The sequence below is a fragment of the Myxocyprinus asiaticus genome, chromosome 9 (assembly GCF_019703515.2).
Source record: "Myxocyprinus asiaticus isolate MX2 ecotype Aquarium Trade chromosome 9, UBuf_Myxa_2, whole genome shotgun sequence".
Lineage (NCBI taxonomy): Eukaryota > Metazoa > Chordata > Actinopteri > Cypriniformes > Catostomidae > Myxocyprinus > Myxocyprinus asiaticus.
Genome location: NC_059352.1, coordinates 28,229,561 through 28,252,834, shown reverse-complemented (window position 1 = coordinate 28,252,834; position 23,274 = coordinate 28,229,561). Strand labels below are relative to the sequence as shown.

The following is a 23,274-nucleotide window of genomic DNA, read 5'->3' as shown; positions in this document are numbered from 1 at the left end:
CACCAGATTGTTGCTTATTTTTTTGTTTTTGTTTTTTATTTCTATCATTTAGCTCAGTGGTTCTCAAGGCCCCTTATTGTCCAAGACAATATTTGAAGGCCCCCAAAGTAGTTCATCTTCTGCTGTAATTACAGAAAAGCTGCTTGTTTTCCATTTTTATTTATTTATTTTTTATAAAAAACTAGTGTTTAGTTTTTGTATATAAACAAAAGTAGACTAATTATTTTAGTCACAATTCATTTCAGGACTCTAGGAGTCTACAAGAATGGTATATTCTTCAATAAAAACAACAGTTGTTGTGGGGATTAATTACAGCAAGAAATATGATGTCAGTTTACTGTTTTATTTATTTAATTATTATAATTATTTTAATTAAGAGATTACTTTAAAGGAATATTCTGGGTTCAATACAAATTAAGCTCAATTGACAGCATTTGTGGCATATTATTGATTACCAAAAGTGTAGCCACAAGACATAAACAATATGCGTGGTAACATGATTTTAATGTGATCTCTAACTAACCTTTTCTGTGTGAAGTTATAGCTAATTTACAACTTGGTTCCCTTGGTGATGTAATGTCAACAAACCTTAAAATAACTGTAAAAATGACGATTTGGTCACACTTTATATTAGGTGACTTTAACTACTATGTACTAACATTAAAGTACATACAATACAATGTATACATGTTGTTCTGCAAAATTCTCACAAGATTCACATTTACTGCTACTGAGGTCAGGGTCGTAGCTGAGTATTCTGGGGCCCCTGACTGTATATTGCCTTGGGCCCCTTTCCTATTAAAAAATACAGTTTAGAATTTGCTGTGGGCCCCTAGAATCATTACCACCTTTCACCCCTCTAGCTATGGCCCTGACTGAGGTTGAGGTATGGGTAAGGTTTAGGATTAGGGGTAGGGTTAGGATTGGGGTTAGGTTCTGGGTAAGAGTTTGGGGTAGGGTGAGGTTAACAGTAACTACAAATGTCATTAAAAGCAGGTACTTTAAATGTAAGATCAATGAAACAACACGTATGTACATAATATGTACATTGTATCAATTGCTTAAGTTCATAGTAGTTAAACGCACCTAATATAAAGTGGGACCAATGATTTAATCAACTTTACAGCTCAAATAATATATGAGTTTTAACAGAAGAATTAATGTAAGTGGTTTTATAATGTAAGTAAGCTTAATATTTCTGCCTTTAAACCCTCCAAAAACTGGCCCCATTCACTACCACTGTAAGTGCCTCACTGTAACCTCTGTACTTAGTAGGTCCTCGTGGTGGCACGGTTACTTACCTCAATCTGGGTGGCGGAGGACAAGTCTCAGTTGCCTCCACCGTCAAGCCGCGCATCTTATCACGTGGTTCGCTGTGCATGACACTGCAGAGACTCCGCATGTGGAGGCTCATGCTATTCTCCGCGATTCACGCACAACTTACCACGTGCCCCATTGAAAGCGAGAACCACTAATCGTGACCACGAGGAGGTTACCCCATGTGACTCTACCCTCCCTAGCAACCAGGTCAATTTGGTTGCTTAGGAGACATGGCTGGAGTCACTCAGCACACCCTGGATTCGAACTCGCGACTCCAGGGGTGGTAGTCAGTGTCAATACTCAATGAGCTACCCAGGCCCCCCATTTTTGCTTTTTTAAAGAAAAGGATGGACGAGTTAAATAACTTTTTTGTTGTCATCAACATTATGCCACATATGCTGTTGATTAAGATTTACTTGTATTGAACATGGAATATTCCTTTCAAATAACTTAAAGTAATTTTAGATCATCTTGCTGAGGTCCCTGGCTCCATAGTTTAGTGTTCAATGTGTTTTAAATATGTCGTTTCAAGTAAATCATTACTAAACAACAACAACAACAATGTAGGGCACATTTTGCTCTGCACACAATATATTAAGCCCACAATGTAGTAAGTAAGCAGTGATTTGCATGTAACAGACATAGCCTACTTATTACAGACCACAGACCCTTAAAGCAACCTGTGGTTAAGCACCATAAGTGCTCAAAAAAGTAGCCTTTCGATTAGCTTCAGCTTGAACCATTAATTTAGGAACAACCAGTGAACCAATATATTTTAATAAATCTCATAACCATAAATCTTTCAAGCATTGTATAAACCTGTGTCCTGTGGGTGATACGGAATGATGTCACGTTCTGTGGGTTAATACAACGTCGTGTGTGTGTGTGTGTGTGTGTGTGTGTGTGTGTGTGTGTGTGTGTGTGTGTGTGTGTGTGTGTGAGAGAGAGAGAGAGAGAGAGAGAGAGAGAGAGAGAGAGAGAGAGGTGAGGCCGCGCATGCGCAGCAGCTCTTGAGCCTGTCAGGCGATCCAGTGCAGCATTCCCGTTTCCAAACGCACAGAAACGCTGCTTTTACATCGCGCTACCCTATCCAGACATCGAAACCGGTGGGAACACGCTGGTAAACAATAAACCCCCAAACATGTCCGTGGGCAATGACTTTGGAAACCCTTTAAGGAAATTCAAACTCGTCTTTCTTGGAGAGCAAAGCGGTAAGTGTCATTATGGAAATTCCTACTTAAGTTTTAATAATACGCTTCGTGATCGATTATTTCCAGGGGGTCTGCATGCACCTGCTTGACATGTCATGATGATCATGATGATTAAGTTTTATTTAACGTCAAATTCATGGACCGAATGTAGTGCGGTATGTTATGGGATTTCCATATTCAATTGGAATAAACTGTATTATTTCCAAGACTATGTTTAAAAACGCCGACCTGGCATTCAGAGTTTGTATGTATTTATCCTTGCTGAATTGGTGAGTGGGCCAATTGTTTACATTTACAGAGTTTATTTATTCTATTTATTGTCAAGTTTATTTTTAAAGACTTGACTGATATTTTATTCAGTAAATGTTTATGGTATTGCATTCTCGGCTTGGACTGTTTTTTAAATATTTAAAACAAATGTTTATATTTACTATAGCTTCGTGAATTAAATTCATTTGCCACACTAAAATGCAGATTATATATATATATTTTTTAATAAAAAAAAAAAATATATATATATATATATATATATATATATATATATATATATATATATATATATATATTTTTTTTTTTTTGTTTGTTTTTTTTTTTTTTTGTTTTTTAGTAATGTACAATCTGGATGGTATAAAAGTTTCATAAAGGTCCATTTGAATGCATTTGCAGACTTAGAGAACACAATAAATAAATAAATAATCTGGATGTTGAGAGACACACCCAGTGTGTGCCATTGAGAGAACTTATGTAGCTGCAGCCTGCAGATTCTTCCTGGTATTATTTCTCTATGAAACCATTATAACAGTGATGATTGGGTCAGTTATCTATTTATTTGAATTAATGAGTCCCAGCAAATTTGAGTGTTGTGAGTTGGTAAGTTAATGTTTAGCTGGGAAGATCTCCTGGCATTCTGCCTATTCTGTCATCATCCAAAACCTCCTACTAGATGAATCAAGCCTTCTAAATGTCTTAGATGTGCTCAGATCTGTGGGACTTAAGTCTGGGATTGTGCTGTGGAGAGTATGATTCACACTGTGAGAGTAAACAATGGATGCTGCCATGGTACAGAGGCACTGCTCCTCTCCAGGGATTCTGCTTTATTTTGTTCTCTCCGACTGAAGCCTTTCAGTGTTAAGGAGTAGCAGAAAGATCCTCCTCGCTCCCTTTTCTGTGGATGTCACTAGGAGTTGTTGATTCATGGAGAATGTGTATCAGCTTGCGGATTTTTCCAGTCATTTAGTACCATAAACTTGTTTCGTAGACTGATGCGGCAGGGAGAGATTTCCTCCCTCAGTTTTCTATTTCAGTAAAATCAGAAAGAAGTGAGAGGTTCTGAAATGTTTTCTTATTTTATAATAACCATTCCTGTGATATCATATAACTTTAAATGCAAAGTAAAGATGGAACTTCTTGTCTTTATATAGTTACTTGATTTGGATTAGTCACAGATTCAATTCAATGCATTGTCTTTGTACCAGTTAGGGAGCCTCCTTTACTGGTAACATTTTTATTGGGGGGAAGTCGCATGTGTTTTATATGTTGTTATTTTATAAAAATAAATAAATAAATAAATGGAATATTCAGAGCTCAATAAAAGTTAAGCTTAATCAAAAGCATTTGTGGCATAATGTAGATTACCACAAAAAAATAATTAAGATTTGTCCTTCCTTTTCTTAAAAAATAAGTTACAGTAAGGGTTACAGTAAGGCACTTACAATTGAAGTGAATGGGGCAATCCGTAAACTTTACAATACTCACTGTTTGAATGTATAGCCACAAGATGTAAACAGTATACATGTAAACATGATTTTAGTGTGATAAAATCACTTACTAACTTTTTCTGTGTAAAGTTATATCCAATTTTACAACTTTGTTGCTATGACAACGTTAAGCCGTAAACCCTAAATAACCCTAAAATTTACTGTTTAAACATTACAGCTCAAATAATACACAAGTTTTAACAAAAATGTAGGTAAGTGTTTTTATAAAAATATTAGCTTTGCATTTCTGCCTTTAAACACTCCAAAAATTGGCCCCATTCACTTCTATTGTAAGTGCCATCAATGTAACCTCAATTTTTGCTTTTTTTAAGAAAAGGAGGGATGAGTCGACATTATTTTTTAATAGAAGACATTAATCAATGTGATGCCACAAATGCTGTCGATTGAGCTGAACTTGTATTGAACCCGGAATATTCTTTTAATTTTAATTTCTGTTGGTAAACAATGGTTGGATTTAATTTTTGCTGATTCATGCGTTGTTTTGTGCTTTGTTTTACTGTTTAAGTTGGGTGAATAGTGTATAATATAGGCTAGTTCTTATTGTGACAATTTGGGGCATGCTGTCACAAGAGGTCAACATGTGTTCAATGAACTATTTTTTCCCCTTGGCAACAATGATGGAAATGCTCAATAGGTTTTTTGGTAATTAAGACTTTAAGGTATATGCCTGTACAGAAATGGACTTTCAAACCTACTTTCTAAACCTACCCTGAGAAATACTCACCAGAGTAAAACTACTGTAACAACTACTGTAGCCCCAGTCAGTCTTCCCTAAGACAAAATTTAGTAATTGCTGAAAAACTGATCTGTGCATTGGGAAAGTACTTTAAAAATTAAGCAGAGCTTGGCCTGATGGGCAAAAGCCCTTTAAAACAATCTGTCTGTCAGTCATGACAGTCATGTCTTTATTGAAACAGGTGATGCGGTGGCTTATTGTCAGAGCCATCCAGTTTCTGAAAGCCTGCAAGACAGCTGCAATTACTGTGGAATGGCTTTAATGTGTTGCCTGTTACTTAAGGGAGAGAAGTTGAGGGGATTCTTATTGACCGGCTCAGACAGTGAAGTGTGTATTATCCAGTATCACTGATAAGAAGTGTAAACTACAGTGAACCTCTTGCTGTATCAGGCAGTATCAGGCATGTTGCAGTAAAAAACACAAATTACTCTGAACTATGGTTTATGAATTATTCTTTTGTTTGCATTTGCTGATTTAAAGACAGCTCAAGTCATAGTATTCTCTAATTACAACCTGTAACCATCAATAACAAGTACCTCTGCCAGTAAACAGATTGTCAATATGTGCTGTGTTGTTGACTTTGAGAAGGGCCAGCAATGTTTCATTCTACAGGCTCTTCCTCTCCCTTACCTTTTATTTCCTTTAGAGACACTTAATGCAGCCATTTGTAGAGCAATTTGAGACATCGTATTGATTTTTCTCTCGAACTGTTCTTCATGCCTCTTTTTTGCACTCTCCGTGTACAACAGCACACATCTGTGTGGAGATAAGGAAAGTCCTCATTAAAATGTTTTATTGCATAATTGAAACATAGACCACATATTAATGGCTTCTTGTTTGGAGCATGCAACCTAATTGAAACATACTGTATACAATTGTTACATGTTTGGGTTAGGTGAATATTTTCTACCTTAAAGGAATAGTTCACCCACAAATTAAAAACCTGTCACTATATGCTATACTCACCCTCATGTAGTTCCAAATCCATGTTACTTAATTTCTTCTTTGGAACTTAATAGGAAATAAAATGATGCTGTACAATGAATACAACTGAATACAATGGCAGTACATAGTGATTCACTTTAATGCTTAATGAAGCACCCAAAAGTGTCATAAGTAGTTAATGCAACTTGTGCCAAAAAACAATGAGGTTTGATGTAATCTTCATAGCCCCCATATTGGATTGCAACACTGTTTAAGGACTTATCAATTATTTAATTTGATTTGAAAGTGAATAAGGACTCAAATTACGGTTTGTTTATCTTACAAAGTGATCGTATGCCTTAAGAAGGTTTGGTATATGCCGCATTAGTCACATGGACTAATTTTATGACACTTTTGGGTGCTTCATTAAACATTAAAGTGAGTCACTATTAGGGCTGAACGATTTGGTCAAAAAATCTAATTGCAATTTGAACTGTGATATGATTATTAACAACAACAACAGTTGTTTTTAACAACGTTAATATATACAGTACATATTAAAAAATAACTTAAAGTAATTGGCAAACATGCTCTTCTGCCAATAGAAATACTGTTTAAGAAAGGGTGTTAACATTTGAGTCTTCTTAAAAAGAGCAAGACTAAAAAAAAATAATTAAAAAAAATACAGTGAAGCATAGAGGGGGGGAAAACACCCGCACCTGCCGGCAGGCTTTCCCTGCTTTTCGAGACCTGGGAGGAAGACAAGGAGAGGGAAAGGTCAAGGCGGATCGACAGTGAGAGAGAGAGGAGAGAGAGAGAGAGAGAATTTGGCAGAACTTTTATTTTGACGGAACAAAAAGGAGAAGTTTGTTTGTAGTTGGGTTCACAATGGCCGTTTACTGCAGAGAAATGCTCTCATCCACTCTTCTCTCCACAAAAACCCGGCGTTATGGGATTGCTTTAGATTTGAATTTTAACTTTTTGCAGCCAAGCATATTTGGTAACCCGGAAAATGTGCAATTAGTTTATCTAGAATGCTCATTAGTTTACAAATATGTAAAGAGAACAGACCACCACACTACCTTATATATATATATATATATATATATATATATATATATATATATATATATATATATATATATATATATTTTATTTTTATTTTTTATTTTCTCCCCAATTTGGAATGTCCAATTCCCAATGTGCTTTCCCAAATTCCTCGTGGTGGCGTAGTGACTTCTCAGTCAGGATGAATCTCAGTTGCCTCCCCGTCTGAGACCATCATTCCACACATCTTATTGCTTATATTTCAATTAATCGTTCAGCTCTAGTCACTATGTACTTCCTTTATATGGAATTCAGTCAATGGAACATCCATTAAATTGTTTCCTTTTGTGTTCCGCATAACAAAGAATGTCATGGTTTGGTATGACATGAGGGTAAATAATGACAGAATATTCATTTTTGGGTTTCATTTTGGTTTTCCTTTCAAAATAATTTAAACAGTAGTGTTAAAAAAATTACTACATTCCCTTTAACCTTCTAAATTAGAACATATTTGCATATCAGCGTGGAATAGACCAATTCCCCGTGCTTGAATCCAAGCACACACACAAACACAGCGTGTTGAGTGTGCACCTTACTCACCTTTCTGCCTAATGTGTACAAACATGTATATTCCTTGGAGTGTTAAATTTAACATGTTCAGGCTCAAGACTGCTAATGTCAGCACAGCTCTTCATCACCCCACACATTGCTAATGCATAGTAATTACCAGCACTCAGTGCCTAATATATGCAAGTCTTGCCTGCACTTTGAGAGGCCAGTTTGCATGGACAGCATTTTGTTAAGCAGGTATAGTATGGGTGATTACCTGACAGAGATTAAAAAAAAAAAAAAAAATCGGAGAGAGGATAGATGCAATATGGAAGAGCAGATAAGATGATACTGGAGAAGTTGAGTGACTGCAGACGAATTATGGAAATCCAACATGTGGAATGTCTGGAATCTCATTTATATAGCTCTGGAATGGGTGAGACTCCAGAACCAGAATAGTTTCTAGTGGCCAGGTAAGACACTGGACTGACATTAAAGGGATAGTACACCCAAAAATGAAAATTCTGTCATCATTCACTCACTGTCATGTTGTTTCAAACCCATATGAAAGCCTCAGTCACCAACGACTTTCATTGTATTGAAGAAAATGTGATGGAAAAAAAGAGAATGGTGACTGAGACTAACATACTTCCTAAAATCTCCTTTTGTGTTCCACTGAACAGAGAAAGTCATATGCATTTAGAAGAACATAAAGGTTGAGTAAATTATGACAGAATTAAATTTTTGGGTAAACTATCCGTTTAAATTGAAAATAAAAGAAGTATTAGAAGTGGACCACAGTAAATAGAAATAAATACAAAACAGATACAAATAGTTAGAATGGGAAAAAAGTAGAAATGTATAAAAAGTCTACTGGCATATGTTGTATCATCAGCATGATATGTAAAGTGATACTGGACAGTAAAGGGGCAGTAGTGTGCCAGATGAAGAAGCTACACAAGTAAGCTGTCCAAGGTGCTGAATGCCCCCTCCCAAGCCTTAAACCCCCTTCCTAAGCTCTAACAGGCCCGACATTAGGTTCTTCCCAGGGCCAGTTGAGGAAGTAGGCTCTCTGAACAGGTCTCCAGTCAGTATGTGGAAGATGTGTTTCTTTGGAGTGTTATCACACTGCAGCACACTTTGCACCACTTCTGGAACTTTTATGTCTCCTTTTTTATGTGCTGTCCTCCTAATTGATTCAAGATACCGTTAAGCTGGGCAAATGCAGCTAATTTGACTGGCTTCATGTTAGCTCTCATTTCTCACTTGCAGCCAGCACATACTGTAGAATATATTTGTTGTTGTGAATCCTGGCTGATCAGAGACCATAATTTATTAATGCCAGTGACAGCGGATGAGGGAGGCTGGGTCAGCAGAGAAAAAAAAAGAAAGAAACGGTGACCAGTCACCACGATCCAGCCCACAGAGCTCTGACACAGCCACCTAATTGAGTGTCATGTGGGGTTCTGTATTTTGTTTGTGGTTTTAAGAATCCCAGTGGTGCTCGTTGTCCTCACACACTGGGATCTTGTGATCTGACAGCCTTTGCAGCTTAATGGTGCTGTAAGCGATTTTTTTCATGGAAAGTTATGCAAAAACATGTCCTACTCCCTGAAAGATATCACTGAAATAGGTGTCCTGAGATATCTCAGCGGTCCCATTGACAGCACTAGACTCTGTAAACATCAAAAAAAAAATTGGCCGTGGGCTGCGCTCTCTGACGCTCTCCGCCTGCCAGTCATTTTGCGTGTTCTCATAGTATATTAGTTGCAGAGAATAATTGCGGCTTAATGCCATTTGTATGCCAAGTTGTTCATAACAGTTGTCAGTTGAGGGCGCTATTTTGCTGCTGTTGTTTTTGACAACCACTACTACTCGTGTCAGCCTTGATAAAGCACGTTTGGTATATTTAGAGTGCTGGGTTTTGGAAAGAGGAATTGTGGCTAATCCAACGGCTCAGTTGGAGGAAGTTCCTGAACGGCTAAAAGCGCTTACAGCTTCTTTAAATATCCGTTGAGTGGGCTCAAAGGTTTGAACAGCAAGACTCTCAACCTGAGCTGACTGCTTCCAGAATTAAGTTGGGTACAAATGTGTGTATTTGTTCATAATTCTAACAATAGTGAGAACCATTATGATAGTCATACTGTAGGGTCCTTCTAAACATAATTTTTAATTTAAATTACTAAAAAAGTGAGCTCTGAAACTAATTTAGCAAGAAATTTTTTTTTGCTTATACTGATTAGCTAAATAAATCTGCTAAATAAATCGACTGGTTTTATGATCTGCATAACATTACTGGACAATGTATTGTATATTATGTTGATGTAGAAAGAAGCAATATACATACAGTACACTGGATTGGTATCGGCTCCGATACTGAAGCTTTTAGACGGATCAGGTATCGGTCCGACGAGCCCGATCCAAATCCGATACTGTGTGTTAGACATGTTCGTTACTGTCAAGCTCCAAAAATGACATAAAAGAACCATAAAAACACCATTAAAGCAGTTCATATGACTCGTGCATTTTATTCAAAGCCACTTGAAGACGTACGATAGCTCTGTGAATCACAAAAGGCTGTGTTTAATAAGTAAATATATAGTATGCGCAGTGCCAGTGTGATATTGAACGGCGCTGCTCTGTTTACACACACACTCGCGGCTATTTTTAGCCTTCACGTGTTGCGCAACATTTGAGCGCTACTCACAAACAACATCTCAGATGTAGATGCTCAATAATTCGGTTCACGTATAATATGGATTTAGAACGGCACCGGAGGTGCATTTTACCAGAATTTGAATAAGAAGCTAATTAAACTACTGTGAACTTGCCTACAAACAGACACATACATGACTTCCTGGAGAGTTTAGAATGTCAAAATAAAAGCGTGAGGGTTTAAAAAGTGCATGATTTAAATATATTACTGCTCTTTTTAAAATTAAAATTAAAAGTCAATAATAATAATATTAAAAACAATTTATTATTATTATTGTCATCATTGGTATTTGTTTACAATTTATAACATTATTTAAGTTGAATGGGTTCCAAAAAATAACTGTGAATGAAAAGTGGACTGATTTAACAAAAAAGAGATCTGAATCCTTTGAAGTCCAGATGTAAGTTGAAACATTATAAAAAAAAATTGTTAATTTTGCTGCTACATTATCCAGTATACTAGTTAATAATAAAGTGTTTCTTAATAAGCTATACATTTATATTGAAATAATGTGTAGTTAGAGGTTTGTGTTTCTTTACATATTAAAAAGTACTCCCAATTAGTTCCACACAATAATGTAAAGATATTCTAAACTGATTATGCAAAAAAACAACACTGGTATCAGATCGGGATCGGTATTGACCGATATCGAGATTTCCGGTATCGGAATTGGATCAGAAGAGAAAAAGTGGTATCGGTGCATCCATAGCACATACAGAAAAATATATAGTGGAGTACTGAGAGGGAGGAGGTAAAATTTATAATGCTTAAAGGATTGTGGAATTAATCTGTCTGTCCACCCTTTACTAATTCATTAGCTGGCTTTTTTGCCTGTGGACATTGGGCAATTTTGCATTTGTGGCTAAATGTTCAGGTGCTGAAGTAAGCCGGTGAGTTAGATGGGGGTTTGTTTGATTCGGCAGTGTGTGAGGCCTGTGCTCTTTGAGGAAGCAATCTCCTGCCAACTTTCTGTCTCAGAGTAATGAAGCAGGCCTTTGTGAGAGTGGCTCATACTGATTACTCACATTCACTTATAGTTGCCTAAACAGCAAGCAGCCTGCAGTATGATCTCCCAGTTTCATCCATACAAAATACCAGCCAGTTGTCCCATTCCTAATTGGTTTGGATCATCAGTCAACACTCACTGAAGTTGACCATCTTAAAGGAATTGTTCACCCAGAAATGATAATTCTCTCATATTTTTTTCACCCTCATGCAGTCCTAGATGTGTATGACGTTGTTTCTTCTGCAGAACACAAACAAAGACTTTTAGAATACCTCAAATCTGTAGGTCCATACAATGCAAGTGAATGGTGATCAGGCCTTTGTAGCTCCAAAAAGCACAAAGGCAACATTAAAGTAATCCATAAGACTCCAGTGGTTTAATCAACGTCTTTTAAAGCAATACAATCGGTTTTAGGTGAGAACAGTCCAAAATGTTACTCCTTTTTCACTATAAATCTTGACATCAGCAGTCTCCTTGATGATTATGATTTCAAGCCTGAGTACCCTTCCTAGCGCCGTCTAGTGCTCTGCACATGCGTCAAGACTTAGGAAGTGTTACTGATCTTAAAATCATGATTGTGCCTAGATACTGCAATGGCAAGATAGAAGACCTTATTTTAAGTATTATTAATCATTTTCATCTACTGACACACAAATCATGGATACTATGAACAGTGATTGTATTGGAATGCGCTTCACTTTTAGAAGTCGATATTTATTTTGAAATATTAAATACATTTATTGAAACACGAAAAAATTGGACCAAAAATATTTCAAAAGTCAAATTACACTTCAAATGAAACGGAAATTAAATCAAAATAACGAAGTGGTCAAAAAATCATACCAAAACCAAACATTGTACTCTCTCCAACTTCTTCTACCAGCCCCTTTTGCAGTTAAAAATCACTCTTAAGACAACAGGTGGAAAAATACCAATATAAATGAGATCATAAATACAATTGTAAATATAAACATAATAATAATAATGGAAAAAAATAAACCACGACCTAAAGATAGTTGAACACAAATCTCATATATATATATATATATATTTATTATTATTATTATTATTATTTTATTTTTTTCATAAAATGGCTACAACAGTGATCGTCATAGACATGATTTGATGTTCCACTTTATTTTTAGAGTTTGAACATGAACTTTGTTACCCCCTGCTGGTGGAATCTCCAAACTGCAAATGCAGGAACTGAGTTTGCGCTGAAAACATACGTGCTTTAGAAACGTCTTAGCGCAATGACCTATTTCTCAGGAAAATAGCAAATTGATCTTTGCGCCACTTTATTACCATACAATACACCCACAGTTTGCACACATACACCCACAGATAGCGCATACATTACCACCAACGCTCACTAGTGTAAGTGTGAAAATTGCACTTAGAATTAGCGCTCTCACAATAATTGCATAAGCGCTGTGGTTTGTGCACCCACAAAAATAGAGCTCATAGAGTGAAGAATGAATTAAAGCTGCACTATGTAAGATTTTTTTGTTAAAAATGAACAAATTGTCATTATTGACTGAGTACATCAGTTTTTCCCACAAGATTTTGTGAGACTGTGGTGGGTAGACCTCGGACCCTCTAGGGGGGGTCAGTGGCATGCTCCCCCATAAGAACATTTTGTACATTTTAAAGTTAAATGCATCAATCTGTTGAAATTTGAGCGCAAAATTAAGAGGCTAGATCTATGAAGAACTTTGTGTTCTGATAAACAATTTTTGCTCAAGTAGTAATTTAATCATAAACACATTGGTTGTATAGATATGAATGGTGATGACATGGTAAAAAAGTCACACCCAGAAAGCATGGCAAATGAGATAGAGTTTAATGCAGTTCACAAATGGTCAAAACACAAAATCGACTAGAACATACATTTGAGCCATCAAAGAAATGAAGCAAAGGTGGTTATCTGTGTTGAACTTGCTCAGATACTGACTTGGAGTGAGAGATGCTTTGCCAAAGCAACAGTACAAAACACAACGCTATAGATAATAATTTTATATTATTATTAGAAGTGTAAAAATATTTTCGAAATATTTATGAAACTGTGGTGGGATGCCACAGTCTAGGTAATTAATGGGAAACACTTGTACATATACAATCAATGTTCAAAACAGTGTCCTTACCTTACCCCAATTCACTATGGTTAGCTTATAAAATTTATTTGTATTTTGAGCTGTCGGGTTCGATTTGGCGCGAAATCGCTGGCTTATGACGTTCATCTTTGCATAATTACGTCATGTCCGCACACACAGGAAAGAAGTACCAGCTGTCTCGTGTTCCGGCTGGAGAAACTAACTACGCTGTTCATCTCAGTTCAGTAACACTCACACAGTTCGAACATCGAACATTACTCGTGTGTTAACCGATCGCAATGTATCTATGTTGTCCGGTGATGTTACTGTGACATGTTTGATATGTATGACTTCTGAAATTGATTTCTTGTAATTGTTATATTCCATATTTAAGCTTATTATTTTTACTTTAATAAAGTATATTTTATCCCCATCATTATTGAATCCTCGTTTTATATTTTTAGTTACAGTGTTATTGTGTGCATTGAATAGACATGCTATTGTAGTAACTGAGGCTGGACAATATAGTATAAAAATAATAAATATTTCTATTGAACTCGTATCAGCCATATTACGAGTTTAACCTCTTAAATTGAAAATTGTAGTACAATTCAAACAATAGTAGATAAAACACTTGAATAATCATATTAAGATATACTGGTGGTGGCTTAGGTGTTTCCTGTTCTCTTTTTAAAAGTGCTTTCAGTGTAGTATCGGAAAAGCGATTTAAGTGTAAAATTCATTCAAATATGTAAATAAGTGTTGTTTATCTTAAACAAAGCTTGTAATATTTCAGTTTCAGATGTTTAACCATATAACATGAAAGTAGCACGTTATGACTGTGGCTTCAGTCATGATCACACACAGGGCGATGTCAGGTTAAGCTCAAATTTTGAGATTCATCTGCCAGAAGAGCAGTGCCAGAACATGACTGACGTAATGTATTCTTCCTCAAATTGCTTGCAATTTTAAGTTTCAACCACAGATGTCGCTTGAAAGCACAAAGTTACGTAGTGCAGCTTTAAATTATTTAGGAGTTAAAACCTGGCCACTAGAAAATTATAGTACAGACAACCACTGTGAATGATAAGAAGATGTTGCCCACATATCTTTGCTGACTCACTGAGCCAGTTGCACAAGCTTGGATCAGCTCAGAGAAACCCTCAGAGAGCAAGTCAATGCATCAATCAGCATGTCTCCAGGCAACAGTGTTCAGAGAATATAAAATCAGTATTGCTGTACACTCACACAGAAGGTCATGGTTAGCACTTACCACAAAAAGTCTAATTTATTCTGTCTATCGATTCATTAGGAGGTTTGTTCTGGATGTTCAATATAATGCAGAGACCCAATCAAACCACACCTTCTGAATTTCCTCTTCACAATTTGAATTTGCCTGTTCTTGATTTGTGATGAAGACATCACGTTAAAACAGGATTCCCACACTTTTTGACCAATGAATTTTCATGACTTCTCCATTAACTTTTCTGTCATTCATGATTACTACATACAGAGTTTTTTTAAACGTCATTTTGAAAGAGATTTCCGGGACAGATTTCCATTTGTATGTCAGAAAATAATTTTTGGAATTGGTTTGGATTTAAACGATTACACCTATTAGTGTACAGATGTCTCCAATAAGACCCCCAAGGAACAGAGTAATGTTATTATGCTAGCTACAAGTGTTACACTACATGCAAACTGATCACATGGTAAATTCGACAACTGGAGTTCGAAAGAACTGCTGCTGAAACCGGCCTGTGCACTGCCTCCAGTGGCCAAAGCTGGAAGTGTTGCTGAGGTGAAAGCGAGTTGTGTTTTTAGTTGTAAATTATGTAATACAGTCAATAGGAATGCATATTTTATTAACTCTACCCCCTAAACCAAACCCCAACACTAAACCTAACCGTCAGTGGAGTAAAAGTGAAATTTTTGAGCGAAAATGCAACCTCCGGATTGACTGACCGTTCCGTATGTCAATGTTATTTGTCATGTCAATGGCCAGAATGTCATGTTTAAGAGATTAATTCAGTAGCGCCACAGAGGTAGGTGCACACGTTTGAATTAATGCAAAAATGTCAGATGGGTGATGACGCTTGTTAGTAATTCAGGAGATGAGGAATGATGTTTGTCAGTTATTCTGCAGAATGGGTTCGATTTTAGGGCACATAAACATTTGAAAGCAGCATTTCGATTGTAATCATGTTGCTACATGAACACTTACTGATATTTCCAGCTTTTCTATTACTGTGGAAACCCTGTTACAAACAAAAACAGCTTTGTCTCTCTTTGTGCTTGTTTAAGACTTATTGGAACTAATGAAGTAACTGTTGCATTACTTGTAAAGTGCATGCAACCAGTCTTTTGATGTCAGATCCTCTAGTCCAGAGGGTTTATAGTCTAGCCACACTCAGATTAAATCTTTGCATTATCTAGCAAAGTGACAGTCAGTACATTTGCCTGAGGTTTTGTTCAGCGCTTGATAGAAGAGATTAAAATTTATCTCCAGACTTCTTGAGGGTGCACCCAGCAGTGCTTGATTTGCAGGGTCGGGGAGTAACGGAATACATGTGACGGGATTACGTATTTAAAATACAAAATATTAGTAACTGTATTCCACTACAGTTACAATTTAAATAATTGGTAATTAGAATACAGTTACATTCAAAAAGTATTTTGATTACTGAAGAGATTACTTTGCCTTTTATTGTCATTTGTTTCATTTAATATTTAGTCCTTTCAGATGGAAAACATTTATACATGTAAATGATGCGATCCAAAGAGCATTTGAACAGCGGTGAAACACTTTCTTATGATGTGTTACATTCATATGAGCAGACAGAGAATAAGTCTGAAGTTTGGAGCACAAGAAATAGAAATATACCTTGTGTAAATTGTCAGCTTTACACTAAGCTAAAATGCTATTTCTAGCCATTTTACATGCACATGTTACCAGGCACGATCATATTTGTTTATCAAGAAAATTCACGTTGGATCATAATTTCTTTTTGTCTAGTAAGACCTTTGATATTAGGGCAGCAATCGTATTGTTGATAATAATTTTTGTATTGTTTTCCTGTAAAAATATCAAAAAATCCTTTAAACAAGATCAGTAAGATTTATCTTGTTTTAGAAACAACACTGCATAAGATATTTAGGTTTTTCAGAGAATGTATTTTTAACATGTGTATTTTGTCTTACTGTACTGGCAGAGTTTTTATAGTCAAAACAAGTGAAAAAATCTACCAGTGCTGAAGAAGTAATCCAAAGTATTTAGAATACGTTACTGACATTGAGTAATCTAACAAAATACGTTACAAATTACATTTTACAGCATGTATTCTGTAATCTGTAGTGGAATACATTTCAGAAGTAACCCTCCCAACCCTGTTGATTTGGCACATTCCTGTTGAAATGTGACGATAATCATTAAGGGTGTGTTCACACTTGGCAGGTTTGGTTAGATTAAAACGAACTCTGGTGCAATTGCTCTGTTAGTGCAGTTCATTTGAACAAGTGTGAATGCTGCCATCTGAACCTTGGTGTGCACCAAACAAGCGGAATGAGACTGCCTGAATAGTGGATCTCGGTCCGCTTCCAAACGAACTCTGGTGCGGTTCGACTGATATAAATGTAGCATGGACCAAAGACGTCTAAACGGACAAATAACAGGAAGTAATTTGCCTTTAATACTGATCTCAAGCATATCTGGTCCTTCTCATCATAGGAGCTATGTTGCCCATTACAGTTCGGTACAGGCGTCGGAATCGCCGTAAGCCGTCCTTGCAGCATATCTTCGTTTGTGTGTGCAACGGAGGAATTCCTGGTGCTGTTTTGACTCCTTTACACATTTTATTAGCTCTTCGTTTGTTCTCAGCTGGTAAAAATACCACCATGTATATATACATAAATCCAACGAGTGCATTTAGCCCAGCAGCCAGAATTGTTTTGGATGTTTGGCAAGTTCCGTCGCAAAATATGTGTCATAAAAGCTATCCAATCAGGTTGTGAACTTATCCTTATGCCTTTTTCTTTTGTATCTTTAGGTTCAGTGTTAAAAATGCCAGTGTGAACGCTAAGCGAACCAGGACTTAAATGTATCATTTTCTTTTTTGGTCCGGACCAAGAGAACCGAACTACAAGTGTGAACACACCCTAAGACTATGAAATATTTTGACTCAAAGATTTTGAGGGACTTTTGAATGGATTATGGTTGTGCTTTTCTGATCAGTTCTACTTTATAGCTAATCTTTTATGTTAGGTACTCCATCTTCTATGGGAGCTCTTAATGAGTTATGGTAATAAGTAATACACATATAATTTCCAAAATAATGTCTATGGAGGTCTGTTTGATTTGGTTAGAACCAGTGGTGTGCACAGACCTCAGTAGTGGCAGGGGCGGAAAGGATTTTTTTTGAACGAGTAGTACTTATATACAGTATATATATTTCTTTACTTTTATAGCATTTAAGCATTTTCTTTTATTATATACATATCTTATGTTTTCCATTATTTCCTTCATAACAAATAATAGCCTATTTTGTTATTTTTCTCACAAAAGCACCACTGTATTACAATGTTTTTTTTGGACATGGCCTGTGGTTGTGCCATGTTTTTGACGTGCTATAGTAAAACCATGGTATTTTATTGAAGTAACTTGGACAACCATGAAAATATCATGAAATATTAATAAAATAATGATTTGGTTCCATGGTATTACCCTTGTAACACCACAGTGCTTCACAGTGCTAATCTTGTTTTTGTCTCATCACTCTTCTCTTCATTTTCTCTCATCTCTGCTCCCTCACCTCATCCTGTCATCTTTGATGCTTCCTCTCTAACCTCATAATCCTCTTTATAGAACTGATACTTTCTATAGCACTGTCACTTAACTTTCTTTTATATTAATGTAATGTTATTTGTCTATATTCTGTGATCAATATTTAGTACCTTACAGCAGTAATGTGGCAAAACCATGGTACAATAATGGTACCAATATAGCAATACCATGGTTCTGAATGGTTACCATGGTAGCCAACATGTCCAAAAAAATGGTAATTCCATGGTACTTTTTTCAGAGTAATTAGTCTAATGGCTTATTTGTTTAAACAAAAAGTAAACAGGTTTCGGCTGAATTGGACAGCTCCCTTAGTTTATTATAGTATTCTATGAAAGTCGTATTGAATTTCTATCTACACACACAATGAGCACTTTATTAGGAACACCTGTACACCTACTTATTTATGTGATTATCTAATCAGCCAATTGTGTGGCAGCAGTGCAATGCATAAAATCATGCAGATATGGGTCAGGAGCTTCAGTTAATGTTCACATCAATCATCAGAATGGGGAAAAAATGTGATCTCAGTGATTTCGACCATGGCATGATTGTTTGTGCCAGACGGGCTGGTTTGAGTATTTCTGTAACTGCTGATCTCCTTGGAGTTTCTCAATGACATTTTTACACCCTTGAAGGGCACTGTGGGAAGGGGACACCACTTGAGGATAATGAATCCTTACTCAAAGGGCCCTTCCCCAGAAGGGTACATTAATACAGTAATGGTGCCATGTTCCTTTTAGAGTACCTTCTTCAAAGTCTCTGTCTTTCAGAGTGAGAATGGCTAAATGATCACTTTCGATTGGAATTCGTCCCGATCTGCTGTGGCGCACACTGTTAAAGGCACCTCTGCCTAATTTTCTTTAATGCTTTCGGGATTTACAAGGAAATCTCACATTGACACATTATTACTCTTATTGTGAGATTAAGATATTTTATTTTTGTTTTATTCAATCATTTTATGTTTATTATTAAAATTTCCCCCATTTCTGCATGACCAGAAGAGCACCTTCAGATTGTAAATAAAAGGGGCATTGGCTGGCGCCCCTGCTGCCCATTGCACGCCACTGGTTAGAACCATTTTGCCTTGATTTTTCCTTGAGTAACACATGCACATGAATGCCTTCAAATGCTGTTTGCAGTGTCAAGACCACCGTGCATGCAAAGAATCTTAACATTTCAAAATTATGCCACTTATGACCCTCCACAGATATTTGATCCTTCTTAGTTATACTTTCCCTTCATTTTTTCTTTTTTTTTCTTTCTTTTTTCTGCACCATCTCAACCCCTTTGCGCAACTGGAAAGCTCTCTAATTATTAATCACCCCATGGTGATGGGTTAGTTTACCAATACTACCCCTGCAAGTCTCTCTCTCTCTCTCTCTCTCTCTCTCTCTCTCTCTCTCTCTCTCTTTCTCTTTTAAACTCACAGCACTTGCTTCTCTCTTTAATGTTCATAGATGCCCTCTTGCATTTTAATGAGATTCACAAGCAAGTTTTCTTTGTCTCATCTGTTCTCCCTCTCTCTGTTGCTCACTGTTTTCTTGTCTCTCTTTTTTTGCTCTGATTCTTTTCTCTCTCTCTCTCTCTCTCTCTCTCTCTCTCTCTCTCTCTCTCTCTCTCTCTCCCTTCCTCTCTCTATCTGGCTCATTTTGTTTTTCTATACCTGTCTGTATCGTTTTAACAAAATGGCCTCCAACAGACTTCCCTTTTCCCTGACTCATTTTTTATGCCTGTCCAGAAATCAATATGGCTTTCATTAGGTGCCTGTGAGACATGTGTATTCAACTAAATCTGATAATGCATTTTAAACTTACGTTACAGCAGGCTTGTGCTCATTTAATAGTATGATGACATCCAACCAATGAGCTGGACTGGGGCTCAGTCAACCTCGATATTAAAACTTTGGTATGGTGATTTAGCCTACATCATTTTAATCATGTCAAGCGCTTATGAAAACGTTTACAATTGAAATTATTTGGTGCAAAATATGTAACTTATGTTTTTCAAGTACATCTCACCATCTGAAGGTCTCTGAAAAGTTTAGACAGGAAATTATCTCGTTTAGATTTTCTCAAACAAAGGCAATGCACTTTGTATTATAATTGATTATACAGCAGAGAACGAGTAAAACTAAAGACCTCTTTTTCATTTCACATTGTAAAAAATTAAATAATTAAAGAAAGGAATGCATCAAAATCTATTTCACGTAATCGTACTCTCCTGTGTTTTTATCCTTGATAAGGTCAACTCATTCCTGCGGTTCTCCCTTCAATGTGCTGAGTGAAAACAGTATTTTATATTTTAAAAGACAGGCAAGCACAAAATATAGGCAAGCAGCTACATAAATGTGTGATTACTGGTTTTATTTATAGGATCTAGATGAGTTATCTCATCAGGAAAGATTTGACATTCAGATGCCTCAGTGGGGCTCTTCCTGTGTGTAGGATTGATGCTGTTGGATGAAGAAAGGTCTACATTTTTCCAGAGGCCATTAGCAACTCCCTCCTCCCATTATTCCACATAGCCAGCTCAGAAAAAAATGTTTACAAACACCTGTTAGTAAACTTTATCTGGAGATTAGAGAGAGTTATGGGATTCACACCTGCCTGGTTGCACTAAGTGCAATTCTGGAGATACAGCACAAGTAGAGAATGGTGGTGCTGTGGCTCATTTGCCTTTCTTGTCTCATTGGCAGCTGAACCCGAGTACTGGCACTTGTTAATTTTGCAGATGGCAAATATACCCAATTTATTTTAGTACCACGAATAATGAATAATAATGAGTTTGATAATGAGTTTTGAATGCATTGCATATATAATATGTTCGTGATGTGGTCAGTTTCCAGAATAAGTCGAATTAATGTAGTAATGGTTTGGTTTTATAGCCAGTTGCTGATTGATCCTGAGACTGAGGTCAGGAACAACATAACCAGGGTAAGTTATGGAGTAGAAGGGGTGGAGTCTGTAGCCCTCCCATTTTTCCCAGCTCTACTGGATTTGTTATGGGAGATTTGAATTTGATAGAATAACTTTGATAGCTTCTTTTCCTCATTATATACATAACAGTACTTTTACAATGTTTGTGTTTGTGTCTCTCTGTGTGTGTAGCTCTCAGAGTCTCATCTTTGCTTTGGATTACTGCAGTCCACCTATTATTCCTATTTTACGCTGTTTAATGCTTAAAGCCCTTTATTATAAACATTTTGATTATCTATCACCTCTTAAGACATATTATTATTATTAATATGTGTATTAAAGAGACTGATTATCAGAATGGTTTGTAATGTCCTTATTTACACACACTCATGTTGTTCCAAACCCATATGTTGTTATTTATTTATTTATATTTGTGTGTGTGTGTGTGTGTGTGAGAAATTTACTGTTTTTTACTGTTCTTTTCCATATAGGACAGTTCATAGTGTCTGTCAAGCTCCAAAAATAACAATGTTTACTAGGGATTAGGGCTGCAACTAATGATTATTTTGATAATTGACTAATCTAATGATTATTAGAACGATTATTTGACTATTCGGCGATTATTGCAACGATTAATCATTAGCTGTTAACCGATTATTCAGCTTATGCCTCGGCTTAAAAGGTTGTATTAAACGTGCTTGCTAACAATAAAGAGGACAAAATCATCCTTTAAAAATGCCTCTAAATGACATTCACTGAATTCCAAGAAAAAAAAAATTGTTTAATTGTTGTTTTTGTCTTGTTTTCCATTTAAATTATCTAAAACTTCTTAAAAAAAGATACATGTACTGGAGAAGCAACATATTAGATATTTAGACTTGCTTTCAGAGAATGTATCTTGAATATAAGCGTATTTTGTATATAAGTGTAGTTTTTTTACTTGTTCATACTTCTGCCAGTGCAGTAAAGAAAATTTTTTACTCATATCCAAGATCTATTCTCTAAAAGCAAGTCTAAATATCTTATATGCTGCTTCTCATATAAATGTATCTTGTTTTAAGTAGGCATTTTTTAGATATTTTAAAATATTTAAATATAAATATTGTATTCAACATTTTTCCAATAATTTTTTTTTCTTCTGCAGTATAGCTCTTAAAGTAAATGCATGTTGTTTTAAAAGAGTTTTAGATATTATTTTTGGAAAACAAGCCAAAAAAGACTAATCAGAAACATATTTTGTTGCAGTGTATAATGGGTCTAAGACTACACTCTCTCACCTTTATGTTCACTTCAATCCATCTATAACTCACAAAAACAAACTCAATCTTATTATTAGAGCTGCGTATCGCCGATTTTATTCACAATAAGATACACACCGTGGCACATACAGTATATTATGATTCAATATGTCACAAGCCATCACGTTATAATCTAGCTTCAGCAAGCGCGCGCACTCGAGGGACGAGCGTCCCCGCGCCAGAGTGTGCCTCAGCCAGGTGCAGTTTCAATGTCTCCCCCTTCACGTGACTCCTAGAAGCGGCGCTGACTGCACAGAAATGCCATTTTCAGAGTTTGTTTATGACCCACTTCCTTATTATTTGAACTTTAATAAAGGATGCATTAAAGATATAACGCCAGGTTGTTTGCTTTTTAGACACTCTGACATGCAAGTTTTGCTTAAGCGGTGTGGCAGCACGGAAAACTCCGTATGCCATTAAAATGTTATTTTACTTTCACTTTGTCAATTCAGTGATGTAAAGGGAGGTATGCGTCAATTAAAGGGAGAAGCGAATATAAGGGCGAGGCTAGCGCACCGGGAGAAGGACGTCACAAGTGAACGCAGTTCTTGTGAGAGTGTTGTCAGAGAGGAGTGAAAAGTACGGGTTACCGTGTGGAGTGGGGCTTATGTTTCCTGTTGGCCTGACGCTTCCAGACACGCTGTCTTCATTGAGTCCGTGAAATGGTGCGATGCACTTTCACGAACCAGCTTCATTCTTAAGCCGTCCAAATGTGAATGCACTGTCGGATATAGGATCATCCTTGAGCCCACTGTGGTCCCAAAACACTCTTCAGTAACCTGGTGATCTGCTAAACTTGGTCAGTGACACAAAGCCATTCTCCAGGCATGGATTGGCCATT

The 23,274-nt window shown here is 36.4% G+C and overlaps 1 protein-coding gene across 1 annotated transcript in view; it reads left to right on the top strand.

Moving 5' to 3' along the window:
* The first annotated feature begins 2,340 nt into the window (after positions 1-2,340).
* The window catches only part of LOC127445733 (ras-related protein Rab-6B-like), a 149,146-nt gene continuing 128,212 nt past the window's right edge, over positions 2,341-23,274 (top strand). Inside the window, exon 1 of the mRNA XM_051705992.1 lies at positions 2,341-2,531. Coding sequence (XP_051561952.1) covers positions 2,462-2,531 — 70 coding nt within the window. The 5' untranslated portion in view covers positions 2,341-2,461. The remainder of the gene's footprint in view (positions 2,532-23,274) is intronic.